The 23,914-nt window shown below is 35.8% G+C and overlaps 1 protein-coding gene across 3 annotated transcripts in view; it reads left to right on the top strand.

Moving 5' to 3' along the window:
• Window positions 1-2,138: 2,138 nt before the first annotated feature.
• The window catches only part of LOC145685678 (E3 ubiquitin-protein ligase RNF14-like), a 44,255-nt gene continuing 22,479 nt past the window's right edge, over window positions 2,139-23,914 (top strand). Inside the window, exons 1-4 of one of the 3 annotated variants that reach the window (XM_081758079.1) lie at window positions 2,139-2,272; window positions 8,689-8,857; window positions 17,403-17,533; window positions 20,255-21,043. In XM_081758079.1, coding sequence (XP_081614205.1) covers window positions 2,249-2,272; window positions 8,689-8,857; window positions 17,403-17,533; window positions 20,255-21,043 — 1,113 coding nt within the window. In that variant the 5' untranslated portion in view covers window positions 2,139-2,248. The other 2 variants (XM_081758081.1, XM_081758080.1) reach the window with 2 other exon arrangements.

The raw sequence follows: 23,914 nt of genomic DNA, 5'->3' as shown, positions 1-23,914 counted from the left end.
TTCATTTAAAACTTTTGTAATTTTTTAGAAACTTCCTTGCAAGCTTGTTTCTTGCAAAACGGGGAGGGGGAGGAATTTATGTTCCAGAAAAATTTTTCAGGACCAGATAAAATATAAGATTAATCAATCCTGTCACGAATAGAAAAGATTGGACAACATAACTATTAACGATAATCAATGTTTGAAAATTATTCAGGGTCTTAATTTAGTATAATTACTATTATGGCGTTTTCTTTTGATTGTATAGTTTTTATAAAATGTAATTTTTAAACATTTTGTAATTTTTGACGAAGACATGAATTGATAGTTCCTTAAACGGAAAAATACTAAGTACCTAGGTAAATTTTCCACTCTTCATGGCCAAGGACTTTTCTGAAATAAATTCTACTTACAAGGAAATCAAAGTAAACCATATGAAAAATAGTTATTCAGATACAGCTATGCTTGCCGAAGAAGATAATTTTTTTTTCGCGAATAACATTAAATAGCCCTATATTTGTAGACTACAGGGAAAAAAAGATATAAATCAGTTCACAGTCGCCCTGTTTTTCATACTAACTTACCTACTTCTTCCGCTGTAGGCAAACTTTTTAGTATTAACTTTCTTTTTGACTAACCTTCTTTTTATTGTGGGCTTTAGTCCATGCAAACTACATCTTTCAGGTTACATTATTCTCCTGTTAAGTCATTTTCGATCATGTCTTGACTTTCCTCCTTTTTTCCCTGTGGTCTTCATTTAAAAGAAAATTGCGAAGTCAGCTTCATTATAAATATGGAAATGATTGTGAACATGATAGAAATAAATGATGCTTGAAATATTAGAGCCAATGGTTTTGATTCACTGTCTAAAGAATCGGAAAGTTCTTTTTGAAGGAACAAAAAGGTTCAGAATCTCTACCTCTACTGCTCCTACTGAAAATAGATAACTGTTGATCAGTCGAAGTTCCTTTGACCTTGTTTCTTTTAATTACCTCTGTAGAAATGTCAACCGAGAATAATTATGGACAATCCATTGTCTATCTACCTTCTATTTTAAAATTTGGTGAATACAGAAAAAAGGTTTCTTTATACATTTTAATCGGCGTCCTTCTAACCGTGTGTTATGATAATGCTAGTATATTTCTGAATATCACAAGGAAAACGAAAATCAGAGAAGAGAACTATGTATCACCATCTCTTGAACTGTTGTAATTCTTGAACTTTCGGATAAATGGGTTTTACCTTCTGTTTATTTTTTTAAATTTCTGATTCATTTCCAGAAATATTTCAATTTTCATTTATTTATTTATTTATTTTCTAGAAGAGATAACTCTTAGAATTATTAAGGATATCTCGGGAAGTCCAGACCCCCTTGGTCCCTCTAAATACGCCCTTGATTGTAATATCCAATATCACATACTGATTTTGTTATTTGATATTTGTGCCACAAATTTATCGTTTTCGGGGTCATTCCATATAAGTCTTTGCAAAATCTTCGTACATCAACACAACACAACACAACACAACACACACACACACACACACACACACACACACACACACACACACACACACACACACACACACACACACACACACACACACACACACACACAAAGGCAAAATGTCATTTTAAGTGCAAGGCCATGGCTTGGCTGATTATCGTATGTTATATCGCAAATTTTGCGTTGTCTTGACAATTTCTTAGGGATGAGCCAATTTGTATTGTCTGCTATCCTTAAAATTTTCTAGTTTGGCACGAAAACTTCTTAACTCATATTATGCGTTGTGATGATCTGCGAAGACTCGTACGGAATTAATGACCAGGCACTGTACCGATGCGAGATCCAGAAGCTCGTTTTTCTACGATTATGCTCCAAGGCTGATGGAGACGGTGATGATGATAATGAATGAAATAGTGGAATGGAGATAATGGGAGGAAACGGAAGAACTCTGAGAAAATCAACGCGAACTGTTTTGTCCTCCTTCCAATAGGAACATATTTTCGATTTTAGAAATTCTCGTTACATAAGAATAAATTAATAAATTATTACTGCTTGCCTGTTGCAACTATATCTCATAATTTAATCTTCCACTCGATTGCGCGGATAATCGAGTTTAGTGAAATCTTTGTCTATGATTGGAAGTTTCTCGCTAGCCATTTGGTGAAAGCTCGTGGAAGCTGATAAGATATAAGGAAGTAGTAAGAACCTGGAACAACTGTGGGAGAAGACATTTCCCATTCCTCGAACACGACGACAGCAGAAGCATGAGACCATATAAAACGATGACAGTGAGTTCAACGAATCAGTTAAAAGCAAAGATCATTAAAATTTTGTGTTTTGGAACTAGCAGAGATGATTTTGTTTGGGGGTACTGTCAATAAGTTAAGCACTGATGGCAATAGCAAGATAGCAGTAACATTGTCCATCTGATAAGCAGACGATGTTTTCTGCTATTTTTTAAGTCGGTTGAGCATTTTCTTACATGCTTGGGTATAGCACGATATTCTGTGCCTTGGTTCGAATCAGATGAACGAAGGAAAGTAACTGGTTTATGATTCAGATTCGTTCAAAAAGAACACATCTGCTAATTTGGGAAATGTGTAATTGACATTATTTTCAAGTTCATATTTTGTGGATTTTATTGAGGAACGAGTAATACAGCATCCCAGGGTGTTATTGATGTAATATTTTGTTCTTGCGTATGTGGAATGCAATACTGACAAATTATTTGCCTGCAGATAATTGAGAAACGGTAATACATTATTTTTGCTCTATAATTTGCTGTGTAATGTTACTACATGTGCAGGTAAAGAATAGCCCAACATCTTACACAAATATTTTTATTCTAATGCCTTAGGAACTCGTATTCTGTTAGATATTTCCCAGGTTTATCAGGTAGGTATACCTGCACAAAGAAGTAGTTTTTATAACCTAACAAGTGATATTAAGGTAAGAGAGAGCGAATACAGGAAGAAGCACAGCGGATGTGGAGACAGGAGTGTGTGTTTGCTGTTGTTTAATTGTTCTTGGTTACATAGCTGGTTTATGTTATAAAATGGTTTGTGTTAACATACCTCTTTGCGTGTTTTAATGTAATGCCTAAATATGAATTTACTGATGTTTATTTTGAAGTATTACATTTTAATCATCAAGTTTCCATTTTCTTGGTGGACTATTATTGACCAGCACCGTTAATTCATGCGATAGTTTGCAAAGGACAAAGTGGTTATGATAGGAATTCTAATCCACAATCTGGATGTCATTGTTTGGAAAATTTACTGGTGAAATATATTACTTTACAAACGAAGATTAATATGGAAGGAAACCGGCGATATGCCCCCTGGAAGTATTACGCTAGGGTAACTTTAGCATCATTAGCGTAATCTGCATAAGAAAGGAACTATACACAATATTTGCACTCGTACTAAATATTTTCGTGCATTTAATATACATAGGCTTCAATCATTTCAAATAGTATCCAACATCTATCCAGCAACCGCTTGGACTGCTTTGCTGCCTCGGGCACTAAGACTTTCTAATTCTTCATAGTTTATTTAGCAAATTATTTTCTTTGTAAAAGTCACACCTTACATGACAAAAATGCTAGGGAACACAAATATATTGACATAAGTGTTGTTCACACGTCTCCATGTGTGTATTAAGAGTGCACGAGTTAATTTCCCCAAAAAGTAAAAAAGTCGATAGCATTATACGAGATTTAAGCATCAAAGGAAGAAGGTAGTAAAGGTCACCATTGTACGGTGACTAATTGCAGAGAAAGGTAAAGTTTAATATTGGAATATATAAAGGCTCGTAGTGCGGTCATATTGGATAAACTGATAGTAGAACATGATGTATCAGTATTTCGAACCCAGTCTCGATACTATAACTAACCTAGGAACTCCTTGGCTTGGCTCCTAGGAACTTGGAACTCTCACATGATGCAATATGGGAGAGAAATATACCAATTGATTCTAGCAACCTTTTACGGTGTCCCACAACGTACTTCCCTTTCGGGGCTCGCTTCTATCCAATTTTAGGGGGCATACATTTGTAAAATATACGGAAGGAATATGTGAATCAATTTCACAATAGAATTATATAAGTAATCAAAATATATCGGGATCTTCACGTATGCATGATAAGGCTGAAATACGAATTCAAAGTGTGCTCTTTACTACGAAGTACTCGTTAAGGAAGACATAAAATGAAGTGCTACGTTAAGATAGTCTATAAATTGATCAGGAAGTGTCACACGTAAAGCTTGTGTTATATCATATAAAGTGTACTCCAATGTCCTTGTTGATGCATATACCCACCGTCGCAGACGCGCCTGCTTCCCACGGATGCAATCTCTACGCTACCGCTTGCCTCTGCTATCTTGTTTTGACTCGGTTAGATAGCATTTAAGCTTGGCCACTGAGCAAAAGTGGGTTTGTGTTTTTAAGTTAGTTCGTGTTTTATGCCTTATGTCGACACGCTGTATTTGTACTTAGCCCTCCCAAAATAATCTACACTCGTGAATGCAACTTCTTCCTTCGAGTGATAAGGTAAGGAAAGAAGTTTAGAATTCCATTGCCATTGTTTTCGTTATTTCTGAATATGTGAAAGTGCAGCACTGAACAAGTGAACAATATGGATACACTACATACTTATAGTGGAGGGACAGAAGGAATAGGACTTTCGGTTCAGCTGGAAAGAGTAAAAGCAACAGATCTCCTTTATTCCATTAAATCTATCTTCCTGAGAATTTCTATACCGCCTGACGCTCCGAGGAGGTCATTAAAGGTCGGCAGGAGTTTCATTTAGTCCTATTTTCAGTTAAATGTCTACTGCTTTAGAACTATAAATCCTAGTCAGAGCCCTGCATGGGCCGGGCGCGCCCCGTTGGGCCCGGTCTTGTCCGTTTCAAATATCAAACTGGACAGGGCCGGGCACATTCCGGTTCGGACACAAATGCTATAGGGCCGAACCGGGCACATATATTTCTGGGCCGCCCGGACACTCTGAAAGGCGGATCGGAAACTAATGTTGTTAGCCTATGTTAATCGTAATGTATTTGGGAAACTGACTCTTTATTAAAGACTGCAAAGTACTGTAATACTACTACTATTAGTACCAGTGGCGTTGGGAAGGGGGGGCCCGGCGGGGCCGGGCCCCCCCCCAAAGAGGTCCGACAATGTATTTTAGTACTTTGATGTTTGTAATTTTTTATATATTTTTATGTTTATATATTTTTTTGTTTGTAATTTTTCTATATGTACCTATAACAGCACTTGCCCCCCCCCCCCCAAACACACATCCTGGCTATGCTACTGATTAGTACTTCTACTAGTACTAGTACTACTTCTACTTCTACTATTAGTACTTCTACTAGTACTAGTACTACTACTACTTCTACTTCTACTATTACTACTACGACCACTGCTAATACTACTACAACTGCTACAACTTCACGTCAGAGTTGACATGTCTGGTGATACCGAATTTACCTTCTAAGTACAGAAGAAAACTGAGAAATGCTAGTTACTATGGCCGGTCTGCGTAGAATGTGAAGCGATGCTTGATCTACGAGGGACAACGGTGGCTCAGTAGGTAAAGCACTCACACCTGGTGCTAGAGGTCGTCGGATCAATCCCTACTCGTGCTATGTGAGCTTTGTGGTGGACAAACACAGTGTGCTTGGGAGTTTCCGGGTGGTCCCGTTTCTTTCCACTGTTTTCATTCCACCAATTCATCCCATCATCATCCATACGCCCTGAACCGTAGTTACCTAAAGAAGGTATGATAAAGTCAAGTACTTGACCTACTAAGCAGAATTTGTTACGCTATCATTAGACCACGGAGGCCGAAACCGTGAACTGGTGTGTTCATAAGATCAGTACAATTTGTAATAAATAATGTTCAATTAGCAAGGCAAATACCAAATGGTGTTATATGTTCCTGTATTGTTTATAGTATGATACTACAAATATAACAAAATATAATAATCAAATAAATCACCAAGACACCAGGGTCGATTAGGTGTTCCTGTAACAGTAGCTCAGTGGTTGAGCGTTCACCTCTGGTGCATGGGGGTCCCTGGTTCGATCCCAGCTCTCGCCAAGTGAACTTTGTGGTGGGCAAACACTGTGTGTGGGGGGTTTTCTCGGCGTTCTACCGTTTCCCCCCACTATTCATTCCACCATTTCATTTATTTCTCATCATCACCGTCTCCTGTAGCCTAGCCGGCATAAATGTGAGACGTAAAACTTAAAGATTTCATTTTCATTGTTTTGTTTTCGTATTACTAGTAATAACATAGTGGTATTCGTTGTCGTATTAGTATAGTAATGAGTAGTAGTAGTAGTCGTAGTAGTAATAGTAGTAGCAGTGTCAGCAATAGTTTAATTAGCACTAGCATTCGTAATCGTAATAGTAATAGTAGTGTTAGCAGTAGTACTTGTAGTATTAGTATTACATACGGTGTAGCAGTTTTACATATCTTCCTTGTTACTCGTAACGCACTAATGAGTGTAGTATAAGACTTTTACATCCATGAGCTGTATTACATAATAAAGATGGCTGGACAGAGCAAGCACAGATAACAAATAGACAGACAGAATAGGGATATACAAAACAGACCTTGGGTAACCTTTCACACGATTTTGACATTCGAGAAGGACATATAGACATTGCAATGTTATGACGACACATTTCTCATTTTCCATTGCATATTGAAGGATTGACTTGGCTTATCAGACTTGGTTGTTCTCAGGCCGATTATGCCCAGCCTGTTTAGAACCCGTCTCTTTTGTGTCCGGCCAGTTTAGGGTTCGGCCCGTTCTCCGCCTGGCTCAAGATTCGGGCTGAGCCTAGTATCATGGCTCATGTATAACTTGAAAAAAAAAAGTCAAATTCACGAGTGTATGATGTGCAGGGAAAGGGAAATTTGAGATAATTCGGAAAATTTTCTCCCAACATATCTCATTAGGGAATTTTTGGGCTCTTTTAACCAGCCGTGGCTGCATATATTCGGATACGATCCACCTTAAATATACTCTTGTTCCTTTGTGCCAAGACACATTCTAGTATATTGAATAGTTACGAGGGAAAAAACATTTCCCAATGTTGCTCCATATCAAGTATTGGGAGGGGGCCGCATTGGCTCAGTGGTAGAGTGTTCACCTCTGGTGCTTGGGGTCCCGGGTTCGATCAGTCCATAGACAAGCTGGAAAATAGTCATTCCTGATACCAACTTTAGAAATAGAATACCAACATTTAGTTTGTTTTTACTAAAATGAAATTGTCAATTCTTGTCATCAGATGTCTCATAATATATTGCCATTAGGTTAGAAAGCGAGTTGTAACATTTTCAGTTGAGAGGGAACATTATAGTTGCCTGACGCCAAATGTTAGTTGCAGATCTGCTCTCATGATGTGGAGTGTTAGAGCATTTTTAAGTGGTGGTAACTGTTCTGGATTTTTAGCGTGAACCAATTGAGCACGCACTTCATTCAGCAATGTTGCCTGTTCTGAGTCTGTGTACATATTTACATTTTCTTTTTTTAAATCAGGTTACAGTTTTGTCATCTACGTTTCCAGTGCGAATATTTTCGACTATCCTTCGATAGGAATAGGATAATTAATAAAGTGATTTTTTTTTTTTTTTTTTTTTTTTTTTTTTTTTTTTGTTACTGTTCATGTTGATAGTCCGCAGTATGGCCTATATATGCAATTCGGAACAATCGATCTTCCAATGGCGTTAGTCTGGAGGTCCCCCAAGATTGTTAGGGTTCCAGTGGATGTTGCATATGGTTTGTCCACCATTCATATTATTCTCTCTCTCATCATTTTCTGTACCTGAAGAGCAAAGCTGTTGGAGATTAAACTGAAATAAATAAATAAATTAGATGAGCTGTTAGTTTAAAGACTTCCATAATGTTGGAAAGGTTTTTCGATCCGATTCTTTTTGTTCTTCTTCCTCTTCACATGGTCTCGGGTTCGATTTCCGACATTTACTTTCATTAATCATCTTCTCCTTTAGCCTTCATTTTTCTTCTTTACCAAGACCTTCATCATCATAATTTTACACAGGCCTTAAAAAAAAAAAAAAAAGCAACTGATGTCAATAATCTTATAATTGTATAACAGTTATGTGATTTTCCCTTTAAAATAGCTATTTGCTCCCCTCAAGTTTTCGTTTCGCTCTAACTGTTCACATTTTACAAATTTTATTATTATTATGATTATTGTTATTATTAATGTTTCCCAGACTCTATACTATATTTGGGGCGCGGTGGCTCAGTGGTAGAGCGTTTACCTTCGGTGCTTGGGGTCCCTGGTTCGAACCCAGCTTTCGCCGTGTGGACTTTGTGGTGGACAAACACCGTGCTCGTGGGTTTTCTCGGAGTTCTCCCATTTCGTCCCACTTTCTTCATTCCACCATTTCATTCATTTGTCCTCATCACCGTCTCCTTTAGCGTAACCGGCAAAATCGCGGGACGTACGGGTAAAATTTAAAGATTTCATTTCATTTCTATACTGTATTTATCCAATTATTGAAAGACTTGACTATATTCAATGCGATGATTCGAGTACCAGGTGCCAGCGCACACTAATAATATGTAGTGACATCTATTACCGTGACTGTTTACTATTAAGAACTAGCGAGACGTCCATAATTTATTATTAAGGTTAACTCTGATGTGTTTAATTTCTGTAGATGAACGACGAGGAGAGTCAGAGAGATGAGCTGTTTGCTTTGAAGAGCATTTACAATGAAGAAGAATTGCAAATTAACGAAAATGAAGAAGAGCCCGGAGGAACATTCTTTGCACAACTAGAGGTCCCTGAAGACTTTAGTATTGTATACAAGGACTTCCGAAGTAGTGGTATGTATTCTTTGTGATTAAGAAAGTAACAGTAATTAAATGCAGGTAAAGAATAAGTTTTGGACAGTTCATGGCATCTCTGCTATTTTCTGTTGCATTACAGTTATTACTTATACAGTCCACACAATTCTTTCGTCAAAAGTAAGTTGGAGATTAAAGGCTGTTCGTAATCACTTTAATATTTAAAAAAGACTTGAAAGTAAATAACTAAAACGTTAGTCATGACAAAACTTTCCAAAGACCAGAATTATAGATATTCTACGGAAAATCAACCGATCCTCGCAACAGATTATACACAACACACAACAGGCTCCCCTTGCGATACATACACTCATGAAAAGCACCAGGAGAAGGGCTGTAAGCAAAGTGACACCCGTAGTGCTAAGGGGGATCCGTCGATTGATTGGCGTGCCAAGAAAATCCCCCGACGCAGCGTGATATGTGCCAGAGATTCTACCTCGCATTGTCAACAAAACAATTCGTAAGCGTCTCAGGTTGAAGTGTATGCGGACGGCCCGTATCCACCACCTGCTACCGCGTCACATTGCTGAACATAAAGTGACCTGTAGGGAACTATTTGGAAAGTACCTCGCAGGTTCCGAATGGAAGAAAGCTGTCACAATGAATGAATCATGTGCCCATCTCACTGCTGGTGATCACATTCGGGCGATCACACACCATGACATTGTCGGCGAGGGGTGCAGCAACTTGGCTCGTCAGTGCAAGGAAAGTTTTCCTTGTGGCTTTATGGTTATTAAGGGATTCGGATATGAGGGTAAGTTAATGATAACCAAGGTGGACAAAAAACTAGAAATGAATGCAAGGTAGTTCCAAGAATCCATTATAACACCTATCTATCGGCGAGACATCCCACAGTTGCATGCAATGGTCACGAACCTGGTGATGGCCATATGTACAAGACTTCGAGTCATACCGCCAGAACATCACTACATTTTTATTATCAGGAAATGACAGAGGAATTAGGAATTCTGTCATTCCGTCTGAATACATTCCTGTAAAAAGCCCAGGAACGGGAATGCATGCCTGCCTGTCATGCCACCGGATGACTCCCATGCCTGTCGTGCACCGCAGCTTGCTGCAATGGAAACTGCTATGCCGTGTGATAGTCCATAATGCTGGGGTTCCAATAGAACATGATTGGTGGTGGCGACGTGATATCTATCAAAGGGAGTACCCGTCAAAAATGATCGGATATAAAGCGAACAGTCTTCTGTATACTACCACATTCTTGGTGCATTTCTCATAAATTTTCTTAGCCGATAGTTCGTTTTTTTTTTCCCCTCCTAATTTTGCAATGTTAAAGACTTGCAAGCGACTTCCAATTCCAACAAGGCTACAATATTTAATGAGAAAAGCAAAAAAGTTAATAATCACCACAAAATATATATATCAGAATTTTCTTCTACATGTAACAAGTAGCGCTTTCGGAAAAAAAAAAACTTCTTCCTTCATCGGCTTGCTTAAAATTCAAAAAGGATTTAAAACATGAAGGAGTATTTGGAAGGGTAAAAAATGGTTAAAAGGTTAAGAAATGTAAAAACAAATCCTCTGTCAAAAAATTAAACAGATGGGAATAGGCACTCACTGTCATTGCACACTGCTGTTTTCTTTTCTTGCTTTCCAAATGGTGAAAGTATGTAGTGAAAAGATTACTCCAAATAATATTTATTTCACCTCTATCCAAATTAAGTATGAGTTTCTCTGTGTGGATGTAATATGATTCTTTGATATTTCGTTCTGTTGCTGTTTTTGCTTTTTCAACTAAACATGATTCCGCGATGTGATGGTTATAATCTCTAAAATGCGTTGCTAGACCAGACAACTGTTGCGGGTTCCGAGACTACATGTTCAGTTCGAAGTACGAACATGTTCAGTTGTTCTAGTGCAAATATTTCTTTTTGTTTGAATTATATACACTTTATATATATCAAAAAATCACTTCTTATATATATATATATATATATATATATATATATATATATATATATATATATATATATATATATATATATATATATATATATATATATATACACTTTATATATATCAAAAAATCACTTGAGTATTGCATAGTTTAATATTAGAATATGTTAGGGTCAAGCTTAACGGTTATAGCACTTTGGAAATTACAACAGTCAATAGTTGAGTTTTGAATAGTTTATTCTTTGTTCATTCTTTGTCTTGTTTTGTTTTTGTTTCGTTTTTTTGTCTCTTGTTTCTTGTTTGTGGTTTCCTTTCCCTCCCTTATTCAAATCCCCTTTCACCTATTCCAAAATGCAAAACAAATAAATTAAAGAAATAAAAGGCAATGATGATAACCCTTGCCGGTTTTAATTTTCAGATACCGGTTCTGAAAGACGGGCCCTGAGCCTATATATATATATATATATATATATATATATATATATATATATATATATATATATATATATATATATATATATATATATATATATAATCATATTACATCCATAAAGAGAGACCCTTACTTAATTTGGAAAGAGGTGAAATAAATATTATTTGGAGTAATCTTTTCACTACATACTTTCACCATTTGGAAAGCAAGAAAAGAAAACAGTGAACAGCAGTGTGCAATGACAGTGAATGCGTATTCCCATCTGTTTAATTTTTTGACAGAGGATTTGTTTTTACATTTCTTAACCTTTTAACCATTTTTTACCCTTCCAAATACTCCTTCATGTTTTAAATCCTTTTTGAATTTTAAGCAAGCCGATGAAGGAAGAAGTTTTTTTCCGAAAGCGCTACTTGTTACATGTAGAAGAAAATTCTGATATATATATTTTGTGGTGATTATTAACTTTTTTGCTTTTCTCATTAAGACTAACGTAGTTTCTGGCTGTATATTTTTTTTTCAATGTATTTGTAAGAATCGAACCTTCGGAGATTTTTAAAAATAGACAAAATTTTCTTTATATTCGACATTAATATTGAAAATTGAATCAGTTAAGACCTTTTTTTCCGCATCTTCGCAACGTATCATTTTCGAGATGCAAACCCAAAGAACACCAAATTTCTTCTAACTTGATTTCACTATCAGAATATCGAAATTTATAAGTTTGTGCATATTCAATTTCACTTTTAACCTGGTCTAAAACTTCTAATTTTTCTGCCCACAACATGGTACTATATTTTAATTTTTTTTAATGGCATATAAACAATGAAATATGTTATGACTTTATGTTTAGACAGTTGGATCGATCACTTTGTTTCGTAAAAAAACAGGCTAAAGACTTCTTACGTGCCAGCCCCTAAACCGTGCGACGCCATTCATATAATTGTACTCGACCCAACGATGCGTACCATTCATATGACCAGTTTCGGCCCCATGATGCGTAGGCGCCATGTGTATAACTGTACAGTCAGTGATTCGATCCTTATCTGGTATTCCATAATCGGTAAGTGGCTTTTGCCTCACAATGGCTAAAGCCATTTATATTACTGTACGAATGCCTCAGGACGACTAAATATCTTTTTTTTGTACTTGTGAGACCACTCTTTATAACAGAAGATTTTTGGGTTGAACCTTTTCAGGGATGTGAGTTTAGCTGGTCTGTAATGAACCGTGATTCGTTACCTTTATCTGCTGTAGCCGGTTTCACCAATAAATAAATTCATCTGTTGTTTTATGAATTAAAAGAACCTATCCATACCATCTAGGGAACTGTAAGTTCACACACATATAGGATCTCCGGATATAGACATTGCATTTTTTTTTTGTTTTTTTTTTTTTTGGGTAACATCCACTTCTTTGGTTTCCAATTTCTTTAGACTGTATTTAGTCACCATGCAAATGGCATGATATATTACCACAACAACACAATATACACTTATATTAATGACTGAACCTAACGATTTACCCATCTTTTTATTTATTTACTTATTTTTATGCTTCTGAAACCAGTGATTCAGTTTTTACATCTTACTCTTTTTCGTAATTATTTCTTTTTCTTCTTTCTTTTTTTAATAATTAATAACTTTTCACTTATTAACTACAGCACAAAACACTGTAATCATCCCTGATACATTACATTACATTATATTAAGTTCATCAAAGCTCATTTATTGTCTTTTTTATCGGAAGAAACGTACGAACGTATTTTCATCTTGTACGGAGACTCATTTAGTGCATAACTTTTCACGACGTATTTCATTTTAAATTATTTCATCCATGTCAAAGAATTCATAGGATTTCACAGCGTTCACAACACACATTTTGTCCTTTTCTTCTAAGTTGAGATGTCCTTCCCTTGTCATACCCCCTCAAAGAACTGGACAAATCCATTTTTTTAATTGCCAAGGTGTGTAGGAAGCAGATGAATGCAGGGAAGAAAATGTGGTTTTCACGTGATTTTCTAGCTTTTTCAATTTAAAATTTAGATTTTGTAAAAGAGAAATTTTACAATTTAGTAAAAAGACTATCATGCACTTTCATATTGCATAAGTACATTGAAACTGGCACTACATAAATTTTTAGTATGGCGAATTTTCACTTACAAGTGTTTCTGGAAGAGTCCATTTTGGGTGATGCATTTCTAAAAATATCGATGAATAACATACTAAGACATCAGCTATCACTGTTCTACGCTGCTCCGCCAACAAAAAGGAGATAACAGCACCACCAAGCAGGAAAGAGTGGGCTTGTTCTCATTATCCAGTAAGAAATTTAGCGTCTTAGGTTAATTCTTGGAATTGCCTCAAATTCGAGGGTTCATTAAAATATACAAAATTTTCAGTGATTAGGCAAAACAGTCACGATGTTAAGAGCTTAAGGGATTCAAACTGCGATAAAGATAACCGTTACAAATGAGAAATGGAATACAGAGAAGTCAGAAATCAAACTGAAAAAACTGATAAATTCAAGAACATAATTAAAAGTAAGTGTAAGAAAAGGGCATAAAAAGTAAGCTCAACAATACAAGAAAGATGGGATGACGTAATAAAGTAAGCTGTGACCGAAACAATTGAACGAAAGAAAAACAGAAATAATAAAGTAACATGATCTGATGAACAATATCAAGAAATAATTAGAAAAAAAAGGAGACAAGGGGCAACTATGAAATGTATAAAGTTATAAAAAGAAAAAGAGACAATGAAAGGTATAATGTAGGAAATACAGAATTTAAACAGAAAATTCTATACAGTATTGATGAAAAGATAATATCAGCCGAAAATGATATTAATAGGATACAGAAATAGGAAAGAAGAAAAAAATGGGAAATAATAAAAAAAAAAAAATTGAACAGACTATTTTAAAGAATTATTGAATCCTCAGATACAGGTGCAAGAAGAGCAACAGGAGCAAATAGGCAAAGAAAAGATGGCTAAAGGACACAAGAAAGGAAAACCTGAGGAAGAAATTGAGGCAACACCCTCGAAGGGAAAACAGAACAGATGATGAGTAAACTTAAGAACAATAAGGCCCCGGGGGAGGATAGCATAACCACAGAACTAATAAAACACGCAGGATCTAAACTGGAAGAAAAAATATTTGATATAATCCAACAAACCTGGACGGAAGAATAAATACCAGACAGATAGAAGATGGGGATAATACATCTTCTGCACAAAAAAGAAGATAAAATAGAATGTAAAGATTAGAGAACATCATCATTGAATGTAACAGGCATAATCAAGAAGTATGCGAAGAAAGAAATGGGAATATCAATGTGGATTTTGAAAAAAGCGCAGCACGATAGACCAATTGTTTATATACTACAGGTAATGAATAGAAATAAGTTACGAATATGGTACGGACCTGCAGATACTATTTATAGATTTTAAAAAGGTGGTCAACAGTGTGAATAGAAACGCACTCACAGAAGCTCTAGATAACCTGCTAATGAAACAACAACAAAAGTAAAAAATAGAACAGTTATTAGAAGGATAATTCCAATACGATAAACAGGTTAAACAAGGAGATGGACTATCAACAACGCTGTTCATAGTTACCCTACGCTCTCCATACACAATATATGTAAACAAGACTACAAGACCAACCAAATCTGTGCATATGCCGATGATGTTGCAATAATAGCAAGAACTGAGAGGGAATGAAGAAACAACCAGTATAATGGGATTACACATGAACGAGAGCAAACAAAACATATGATAATAGCAACTGCAGAGTATAGACGAAATAAACAACAATACAAGATAAAACGTTTGAAAGCGTGCTCACATTTAAATATTTAGGGTATTTAATAGGTAATAGAAACAACACAACAATAGCAATAAAAGAACGAATTCAAGCAGAAAACAAAGCTTATCACGCCAACAACAAGCTGCTGAAAAACTAGTTAACAGAAGCACAAAATTAAAAATATATGAAGCCCTTATACAACCAATAGTAACATACGCTTCAGAACTATGAACACTCGTTAATGAAAACCAAAATAGTCTACGCGTACTTGAAAGAAAAGGAAGATTTTTAGGTCCATTAAAATTGACACTCCAACAGAGAAGTAAAAGACCCCCCCCCAAAAAAAAATAAATAAATAAATAAATAAAGACCGTCGGATACATAAAATAACAAAGACTGAGATGGCTGGGTCACGTGAAACGTATGAAAGAAGATTGCCTTCCCAAAAGGATCATGAATGAGAAGATTTACTTTTAACAGAAGAAAAGGAAGACCCAAACAAAGATGGGTTGATAAGCCAGTTAGAGACAGGAAAAGATGGAGGTAACTGGTGTAAGAAGCCAAGGTCCATAACTGGCTATAGAGCTGTGTGCTAAGGTAATTTCAGTTTACTAGGAATAAAAAAAGGTTAGTACAATTTTTATTATGTAAAATGTATTCCATACGTTTTATTAGTAAGTATCATGCGAATAGTAATAGCAGAAACGTATACTTCACATGAAACGTTACGTACAGTTGAAGTTGAGAAGAAAATGATTAAATCAATTTAGAAATAGTATTATGATTATTTCGGATGGCAAAAGATACCAACATAATAACCAAGTTCGGGAATCGAACTTGGAATCCATCCAGCCCCCATGCATTGAAAGCTTCGCCAATAACAAGCAGAATGCATACAGATCTATCCGCTGACAAACGCTGTTACCATGCACATTATGATGTGATTCAAACAAAACGAAGTTCTGTTCCAACCTCAGCACAAACAGCCGCAACAAACCACAATATTAGGAGTTATGTTAAAAGCAATATACTTGAGCAATTCGATTCTATTATAGAGAACATAATAAAAAGAAACGGACTGTGAACATGAACAATGAGGAAATCATTGAATAAAATGCATCCTCACTTCAATTCATTGTATTTTGAAATGTTAACGAGGGTCATTCAAGTCAATCCGGAACATTTTTAAAAACAAATAGAACAATTTCAAAGTGTGGAAAGTGAATTTATTTTTCCACATAACCTCCAGCTACGGTTATGCACTTATCCCAGCGTTCATCCAGGATCAGCTGGTCCACGCGCTGAATGTTCTCAGGAATGACTGCTGTGGGCTGTGATCCACCACGACCGGAATTGTCAGTGATAGAGATACGACCATCTTTGAAGCGCTTACACCATTCCAATGCCTTACTGTGACTGAGTGCTCATCACCGTACTGAGCCTGAAGTCTTCTGTAAATTTCAGCAGGTTTTATGCCCTCGTTCACTAAAAACTTCATCACAACACGCTGTTCCACGTAGACATTCAGACTGTTGTCCGCCATCTTGAGTAACGGTCTATCCAAAAGTTCGGGAAATGAGCGCCGTCTACCAGTTTCTACTGCATACAAAACTTCCAGCCTAGACGTTCATTTAAACCTGGAAAGAAAAAAGTCCCGGATTGAGTTTCACGATTGAGTATAACAGTTACATACTTACTTTGTTCTAGGTTAACAAAAAGTTAAAAAAAATAAATAAATAAATAAATAAATAAATAAATAAATAAATAAATAAATAAATAAAAAATAAATAAAATAAAATAGCGGAAGAACTTAGCAACTAGCACAACGGAGTTCCACTTAGTCTTTCACCATCTTGCAGAATGCTAGTCTTTCTTGCGCCCCGCCCACAAGTCAAGAACCTAGGCGTAAAATGAAATCTCGGAACCCTCATATCATACGAAGTTTTATTAATTTCGTCTGCACGTGTACTCTCATTGGCTGGAGCATTATCATGACCTATAAGAAACGTATGTGAGAGTACGTTATCAGAATAATTCCCACGAATGAGGTTCAGACGTGAATAAAGACTCCATTGTAACGTAAAATGAAAGAAAATGCAGAAATGAAACGAAGTGCACTTCTTTATGTCCATTGCACAAAATAAAATGAATATCCTCAAAACTAGTTCATAATAAAAATAACTATAATAGGTATTTAAAATTTTGGTTAGGGAATTCAATTGTTTGCTTATATTTTTGTGGCGATAAACCCATGGGTTCCTTAAGACATGGAGTTAGTTCCGTATTTTGCTTTTTTAATATATAATAATGTGTTATTATGTAAACTTCAAAGTAGAGATGTCTAATTGATTATTTGTGTTTCAGATGAAAATTACAAGGAGTTGAAAGTGGCCTTCCTTCCGCCTGTAGTCTTGTACTTCAGTCTTCCCAATGATTATCCATCAACATCGCCTCCAAATTACACACTCACGTGCTGCTGGTTGCATAGGCATCAGGTTAGAATTTCCATTGTTTCTAGTTTATTAGGTGATAAACAACATTGTATTACTCTGTCTTCTTCCGTTTACCTTTTAGAGAGTCCCGGCCCGTACTTACTTCTCAGCATGAAATATATTTGATTTGTTAGGTATGTGTCATTTTGCGTCTTCAGTTTGTGGTCATCTCACAGTATGTTGTATTTATGCTTATCATGTTTATTGACTTTAACTTCTAGTCTAAAAACACCTTGGCAACTGTTCTTGCTGGTCTAGGGCTAGCGTACGCGCGCTAATGGAGTCCTGGTTTCGATTGCCGGTAGGAGAGTCTTGAAATTAAAGCGCTTTACTGTCGTTCAAGTTCTACCTTAAACTGTAGTCCATGTCTCATTTAGCCTCAGTGCTGAAACGGAATGCTAAACTTATACCAACCAATATTTCCATGTTACGGCCGCGGTAATTCACTGGTAGAGTGCTAACCTGTGGGGTCCCCGGTTCGATCTCCGCTCTTTAGCCGGCATAACCGTGGAACGTAAAATGAAAGATTTAATTTCAATTTCATTTCGATCTCAGCTCTTGCAATTGGATTTTGTGATGGATAAACACCATGTTCTCGCGTTTTCCCGTTTCCGCTCACTTTCTTCGCTCGACAATTTGTTCATTAGTCACAATCTCCCTCAGCCTTAGAGCATAAGCATGGAACGTTAAAAAAAAGAAAAAAAAAGCGTGTACTAGAAAAATACAGAACAGAAGTTGCCAAGGTATTCTGTATGATTTTATAGCGAGTAGATTATAACATAGCAAGGTTGAAAAAAAAATATGATTTTGTAAAAATAAGATATAATTTTGTAAAATATGATTTTGTTGATTTTTCATTTAAGTTTATTTTTTGATTTAAATGACATCTTTCTCCTCGTATAATACAAATCGGAAACTGAAGAAAAAACATTAGGAATTAGTATAAAATGTTGATTATGTCATTTAAGTAAAAGTATTGGGGTTGAATTTTGAATTAATCCTCAATCGTTAACCTATTTCAATCCCAAACAATGTTTTTAAGATGAAGAAAAAAGTACAGCAACGTTTATAAACTTTTTCACGAAACTTACTGATATTTGGCAGGAATAAATTTTAAAAAATCGGGTGGCCAAAACTAACGTGCGGTACGAAGTACACATAAATTTCGACTGAAGTTATGTAAAATGTACAAAATTTTTAAGTTTCGGAGAGGGGATTGGATCCCCTAAATACGCCCCTATTATCTGGGAATATACAAGCAGACTTGTACACAAAAGAATTTTAGTCTTAAATGTCGATGGTGATTTCCCCGGTAGAATAGTTAACGATTTACAAACCCTATGTTACAAAAAGAAGAGAGCAGGATTCCCCGGTACCCGTTCAGATCGGGATTTTCCCCAATCATCCTCTGCACGAAACAGTCGTTTTCATATTGTGCTGTACATATATTGCGTTTCATTGTATTATGATTATTATCTTCCATAATCGAAATAACATTCCACCATTTTACTCATCTCTCATCATGACCGTCTCCTTTAGCCTAACAGGCATAATCGTGGGACGTAAAACTTAAAGATTTCATTTCATTTCATAATCGAAATAACAGAACAGAAATGGGATTTTACTTTTCACTTTAAATTAATTTATTTTGGAATTTGATTTAAATCTACGATTTTATTTAAAAAATCAGGTGATTTAAATCAATCCATTCTGTAACATGGGCAGAAATGGAAACTTCTCGGCTCAACGCATGCTGCGATGTATTTTACCTCCACCTATAAGCATGAAACAAAACATCGCAGCACATGTTTTATATAATTTATATATAATATACTTTGAGGCTATATTGTCAGTTATTTAAGTATAGTTATATACAATATGAAATGAAAAGCTAAAGGAGGCGAATAAAAAGTCTCTCGGGACTATATGGTGAGCGCCCAGCTGAAAGCTCGTGTTATTCCGATCCTACGTTGAGCTGTAAGTCCATATGTCATATAGCCTCGCTGTTGAATATACGCTAAACTCCAAATTAACGAAGCAGACGAATAAATTTAGCGGAATGAGAATGTATGAGGAAACGAAATAATCCCACGAAAACCCACGGACACGATTTTGTCCACCACAGACTTACGTGGGAGAAGGGGTGGAGCGCTTGTGTCTATTGCGAAAGGTCATTGGTTAGATCCCCAGCCACGCGTGTTTGTCCCACATTCTCATTCCACCAATTATTTCATAAGCAGCCTACAGAGAAAGATGAAAAAGCAATATTTTTGAAATTGTAGTTTGTACTTTCGAAAGATGTCATCAGTAGAGAGAGAGATTGAGACTGAGACTGATGTTGTTAAATTTGAAAATGGAGAATGAAAGATAAAATATGTTTGTTTGAAAGATGTTTTAGATATAAAAATTTGTTAATTTAGATTTTCAGATGCGCAGAAATTCTGACATTGTTTTCGGTCTTTGATTCCATGAAAAATCAGACAAGAATACTATATATTGTACGAATTCAACCTATTGGGGTGAAACTTGGCATGCTAATAGACACTGACCTGCTATACAAGTTCATGAAATGCTATGGAGTGTAGACTTTTGGTTCCTAAGTTATACATAAACTAAAAATCAAATGAAGGACTATTTTTTACGATTGTGCTTAACTTTAATTTAGCAAAGTGAGAGTGTTGTGTAATTTTGAGTAACGGAGTTAATTTCTGTTTATTTTCACAGCTGAGCAGCCTATGTAAGAAATTGGATCAACTGTGGGACGAGAATAAAGGAATGGAGATCTTGTTTCTGTGGACACAGTTTCTTAAGGAGGATACACTAAAGCACTTGGACATAGACACAAAGATAGATATTAGCAGCATCTACGTAAGGCATCTAAGATTCGTGGAATCTAGACGACGTAAATCTGTGCCCAACAATCGAGACAATGCAACAACCAAAGAGACTTTGGGTGACGGCAAAGAAGAGAAGCAGCCACTGATTCAAACGGAGTCTACGGCACCGAAAGATCAGATGACGAAATTCTATGGCCGTGGACGAGGAAGCTGTGCTGGAACAAATATCTCAACGCATACAACGTGGACTGCTGCCACAAAGAGAGACACAGTGACTCAAATGCAGCGTGAAGGTTGCCTTAGCGAGAAATGTGATTCCGAGAAGGATAAGAAGTCCGAATGTAATAAATCCTCCGAGCAACGGGATACAAAATGCCACGTTCCTAATCTTGATATTCGAGCTGTGTTAGACTTGCATCCCCGAGTATCTGTGATATCTATGCTAACAGACTACAACGAGTCTCAAAAGAATGAAGCCTTCGTGAGAAACTTCTTTACTTGTAAAATTTGTTTTCTAGACAAGCAAGGCAAGCAGTGCACAAAGTTTGATAAGTGTGGCCATGTTTTCTGCAGGGAGTGTATCAGACAATATTTCGAGGTTCAAATTAGGGACGGTAACGTTCATTGTCTCAAGTGCCCTGAAGAGAAATGCAATTCTGAAGCTTTACCATCGCAGGTAATATCATAACTCACTTTTAAACTATCAGTAGTGCATAAAATTTGGAAATCAACAATAATTCCTTACTGGCGATCTTTCGGAAGCCTTATTCACATAAAAAAAAAAAAAAAAAAAAAAAAACTTTTATCTCACTGAAATTGAAATTTGTGCGAGGATTTACTTGACCAGTAGCCTATCACAGTTCATTTAAAAACAATAGGAATGAATTATCAGAACACAAGAATCTAATTGTGTCACTGATTTAAATCATTGTTCTGCTTGGTGCGACTACACAATGAAATCATCAAATAATTATTTTATAAAATTAGTCTTTATATTTATTATCAAAATTGGTAGTTAAAACTTATTACAAAGCTATAGCTATTAAAGGATCTCCACGTATTGTTGCATCACAGTTATTATTATTATTATTATTATTATTATTATTATTATTATTATTATTATTATTATTATTATTATTATTATTATTATTATATCCCAAACCTTCAGCTCGCCATACATCATGCTTAATTAAAAGTTCTATTTGTTAACATTTATTTTTTTTTGTTTGTTTGTTTGTTTTAGTTTGCCCAACGAACTTGCGGTTACATAAATACAGTAAAGCTATAAATATCCGCGAAAAAGTCTTTTAACCCTGCTGCATTCGCGTCAATTATAAGTAGTCGCTGCGGACTGGCATTTCGCATGCAAATAAGTATTGTATGTTCTAAAACATAAAAATAAATTCCATTGTAAAAATCAATATTTCCAACAGCGCTGCTCTAATAAGCAGAAGCTGATTGTTGTAAGGTATGAAAGACAGGAATTGGGAAGAATGATTTGCGTGGTAGTAAATTACATTCATTGTTTACTGCAGAGTGAGAGTTCGTAGGTGACCACTGGAGGGTTAATTACGAACCTGAAAAAATAAATATCCAAGCCAACAACCGGGAAAATACAATAGGCACTATAGTGCGAGGGTCGAAAATTACTGACACGTTTACAGTACAGTATTTTTTTTTTTTTTTTTTTTGGTTAATATTCTTTATTTTAGTGATTTAGACATAGGAGTAAAGGCATTTTAAAAGTTTATTATGTTTTTTGTACAATAAACCATAGCTTTTACACTGATTTGTTTCCCGTGTTTCCACGTCATTTTTGGTCTTTTTTCGGGTTATCCCCGATGCGCTTGCCACCCAATTCCTTTGAGTTTTACGTTACACGATTATGCCGGTTAGGCTAAAAGAGAGCACCCAATTCCTCGGATAATCTGTGCTTTACTGTATTAATATTTAAATCTAAATATGATTACGGCCTGTTGATGAAGTAGGCTTCATATGCAATTGGTGTTAAAGTTTGTTAAATACAGTGAAACCTCTCTTAACGGACACCCCTATAATACGGACAGATTTTTTTTTTTTAATCTCGGCAAAAATATATGTTCTCTTACAGAACAAAACCCTTACTTTTACGGACACACTCAGGTACTGACGCGGGACTCCCCCCCCCCCCAACATTTCAATAACCTCCTCACAACGGGCAGGAATTATTATTGGTTCTGCGATATATTGCAGCAGACAGAAAAGTCTTTTCCTCACAAATGTATCTATCATGATTTTAGACCTAGTCATTATCAAACAACAGCTTCAAGCTGAACTTTAAATTCTTTCTTTTCTGCCCGCAATAAGCTGCTTTCTGGTAGATATCCTAGAGGACCTTCAATAAGCAATAGCACTCATGCAGGGTCAGTCTATTTGTTTTATAATATTTTCAACGAGCAGTGTTTCCTATACTTTTTTGGAAAAGCAACATTTTTCTTTTACTTAAGATACTGGAACAAGTCTGAGTTGGAGTTTTCCCGGCTCCCTTTTTACTTTCTCTAAGAGGATATTCTTTGTGATTGGGGCTGGGTCGATAAATATATGCACACTCATATGTTCGGTTCGGTTCGTTCGTTCCTTTTGAGAAGGTTCTGAGAATTTGAAATAAATAAAAAATGCTTTCCCTTCCGTTTTCACCCTTCATGTATCTTTTACAGTATACGAATATATTAACACATCCCCCAGCAATAATATTATTTAACATAAATTGATTTCTCCTTCATTCCTCCCAGTAATTCAAATAGTACTAAATAGAGTATTTTCATATTGAGTTTTACGTATTTACGCTCATACATAATGTATTTACCGTATATTACTGCTTACAATTACCGTTGTGAGAAATTAAATTTCTATAACCTCTCTGTAACGGACAAAAATTCATGTCCCATTGATGTCCGTTATTGAGAGGTTTCGCTGTATTGCACTGTGTCGTATAAGGCAAACGGTAACAACTGTCTAGTTTATACACTGTGCTGATGACAACTCCTTTCGTCCAAAGGATATTTTGCGTAGATGCATTTAGTCCAGTCAAATTGCGTTCAACAGACATTTTGTCCAACGTAAAATTCGTCCATAAACCATTCTGTCCAAAGTGCAGTTCGTCCATAAGACATTTTTTCCGAAATACAATTCACCCATAAAACATTTGGTCCAAACAACGATTTGTGTTGATGAACCGATGTATTATTTAACAGTGTTAAGTATCGACGCAACAAAACAAAGAACAAGAAACACATTTGGCAAAATGTCCTCTCCGTGACATATTGAATTTCGATATATTCTTTGATATTTAAATAGTAAAACCTCAATACTATAAAATATGTTCAACAAATGAAACTAGGGTTTAGTCGACGTATATAATTCTAAGTGTTAGCCACTTGCTGGTGTCAGTGGTAAGAATTGATCACTTGTTAGCTATTTGTGGTTTCGCTAGTTGAAGCACCGTATCGAACCCATTCTCTCATCGAATATTAACGAAGTAACGAATGCTGGTTCTTTTAATATGAAA

This window comes from Thermobia domestica, chromosome 5 (genome assembly GCF_964235325.1).
Source record: "Thermobia domestica chromosome 5, izTheDome1.hap1.1, whole genome shotgun sequence".
In the NCBI taxonomy this organism is placed as follows: Eukaryota; Metazoa; Arthropoda; class Insecta; order Zygentoma; family Lepismatidae; genus Thermobia; species Thermobia domestica.
Note: the sequence above shows the minus strand (reverse complement) of the source record. Positions and strands in the feature narration are given on the sequence as shown.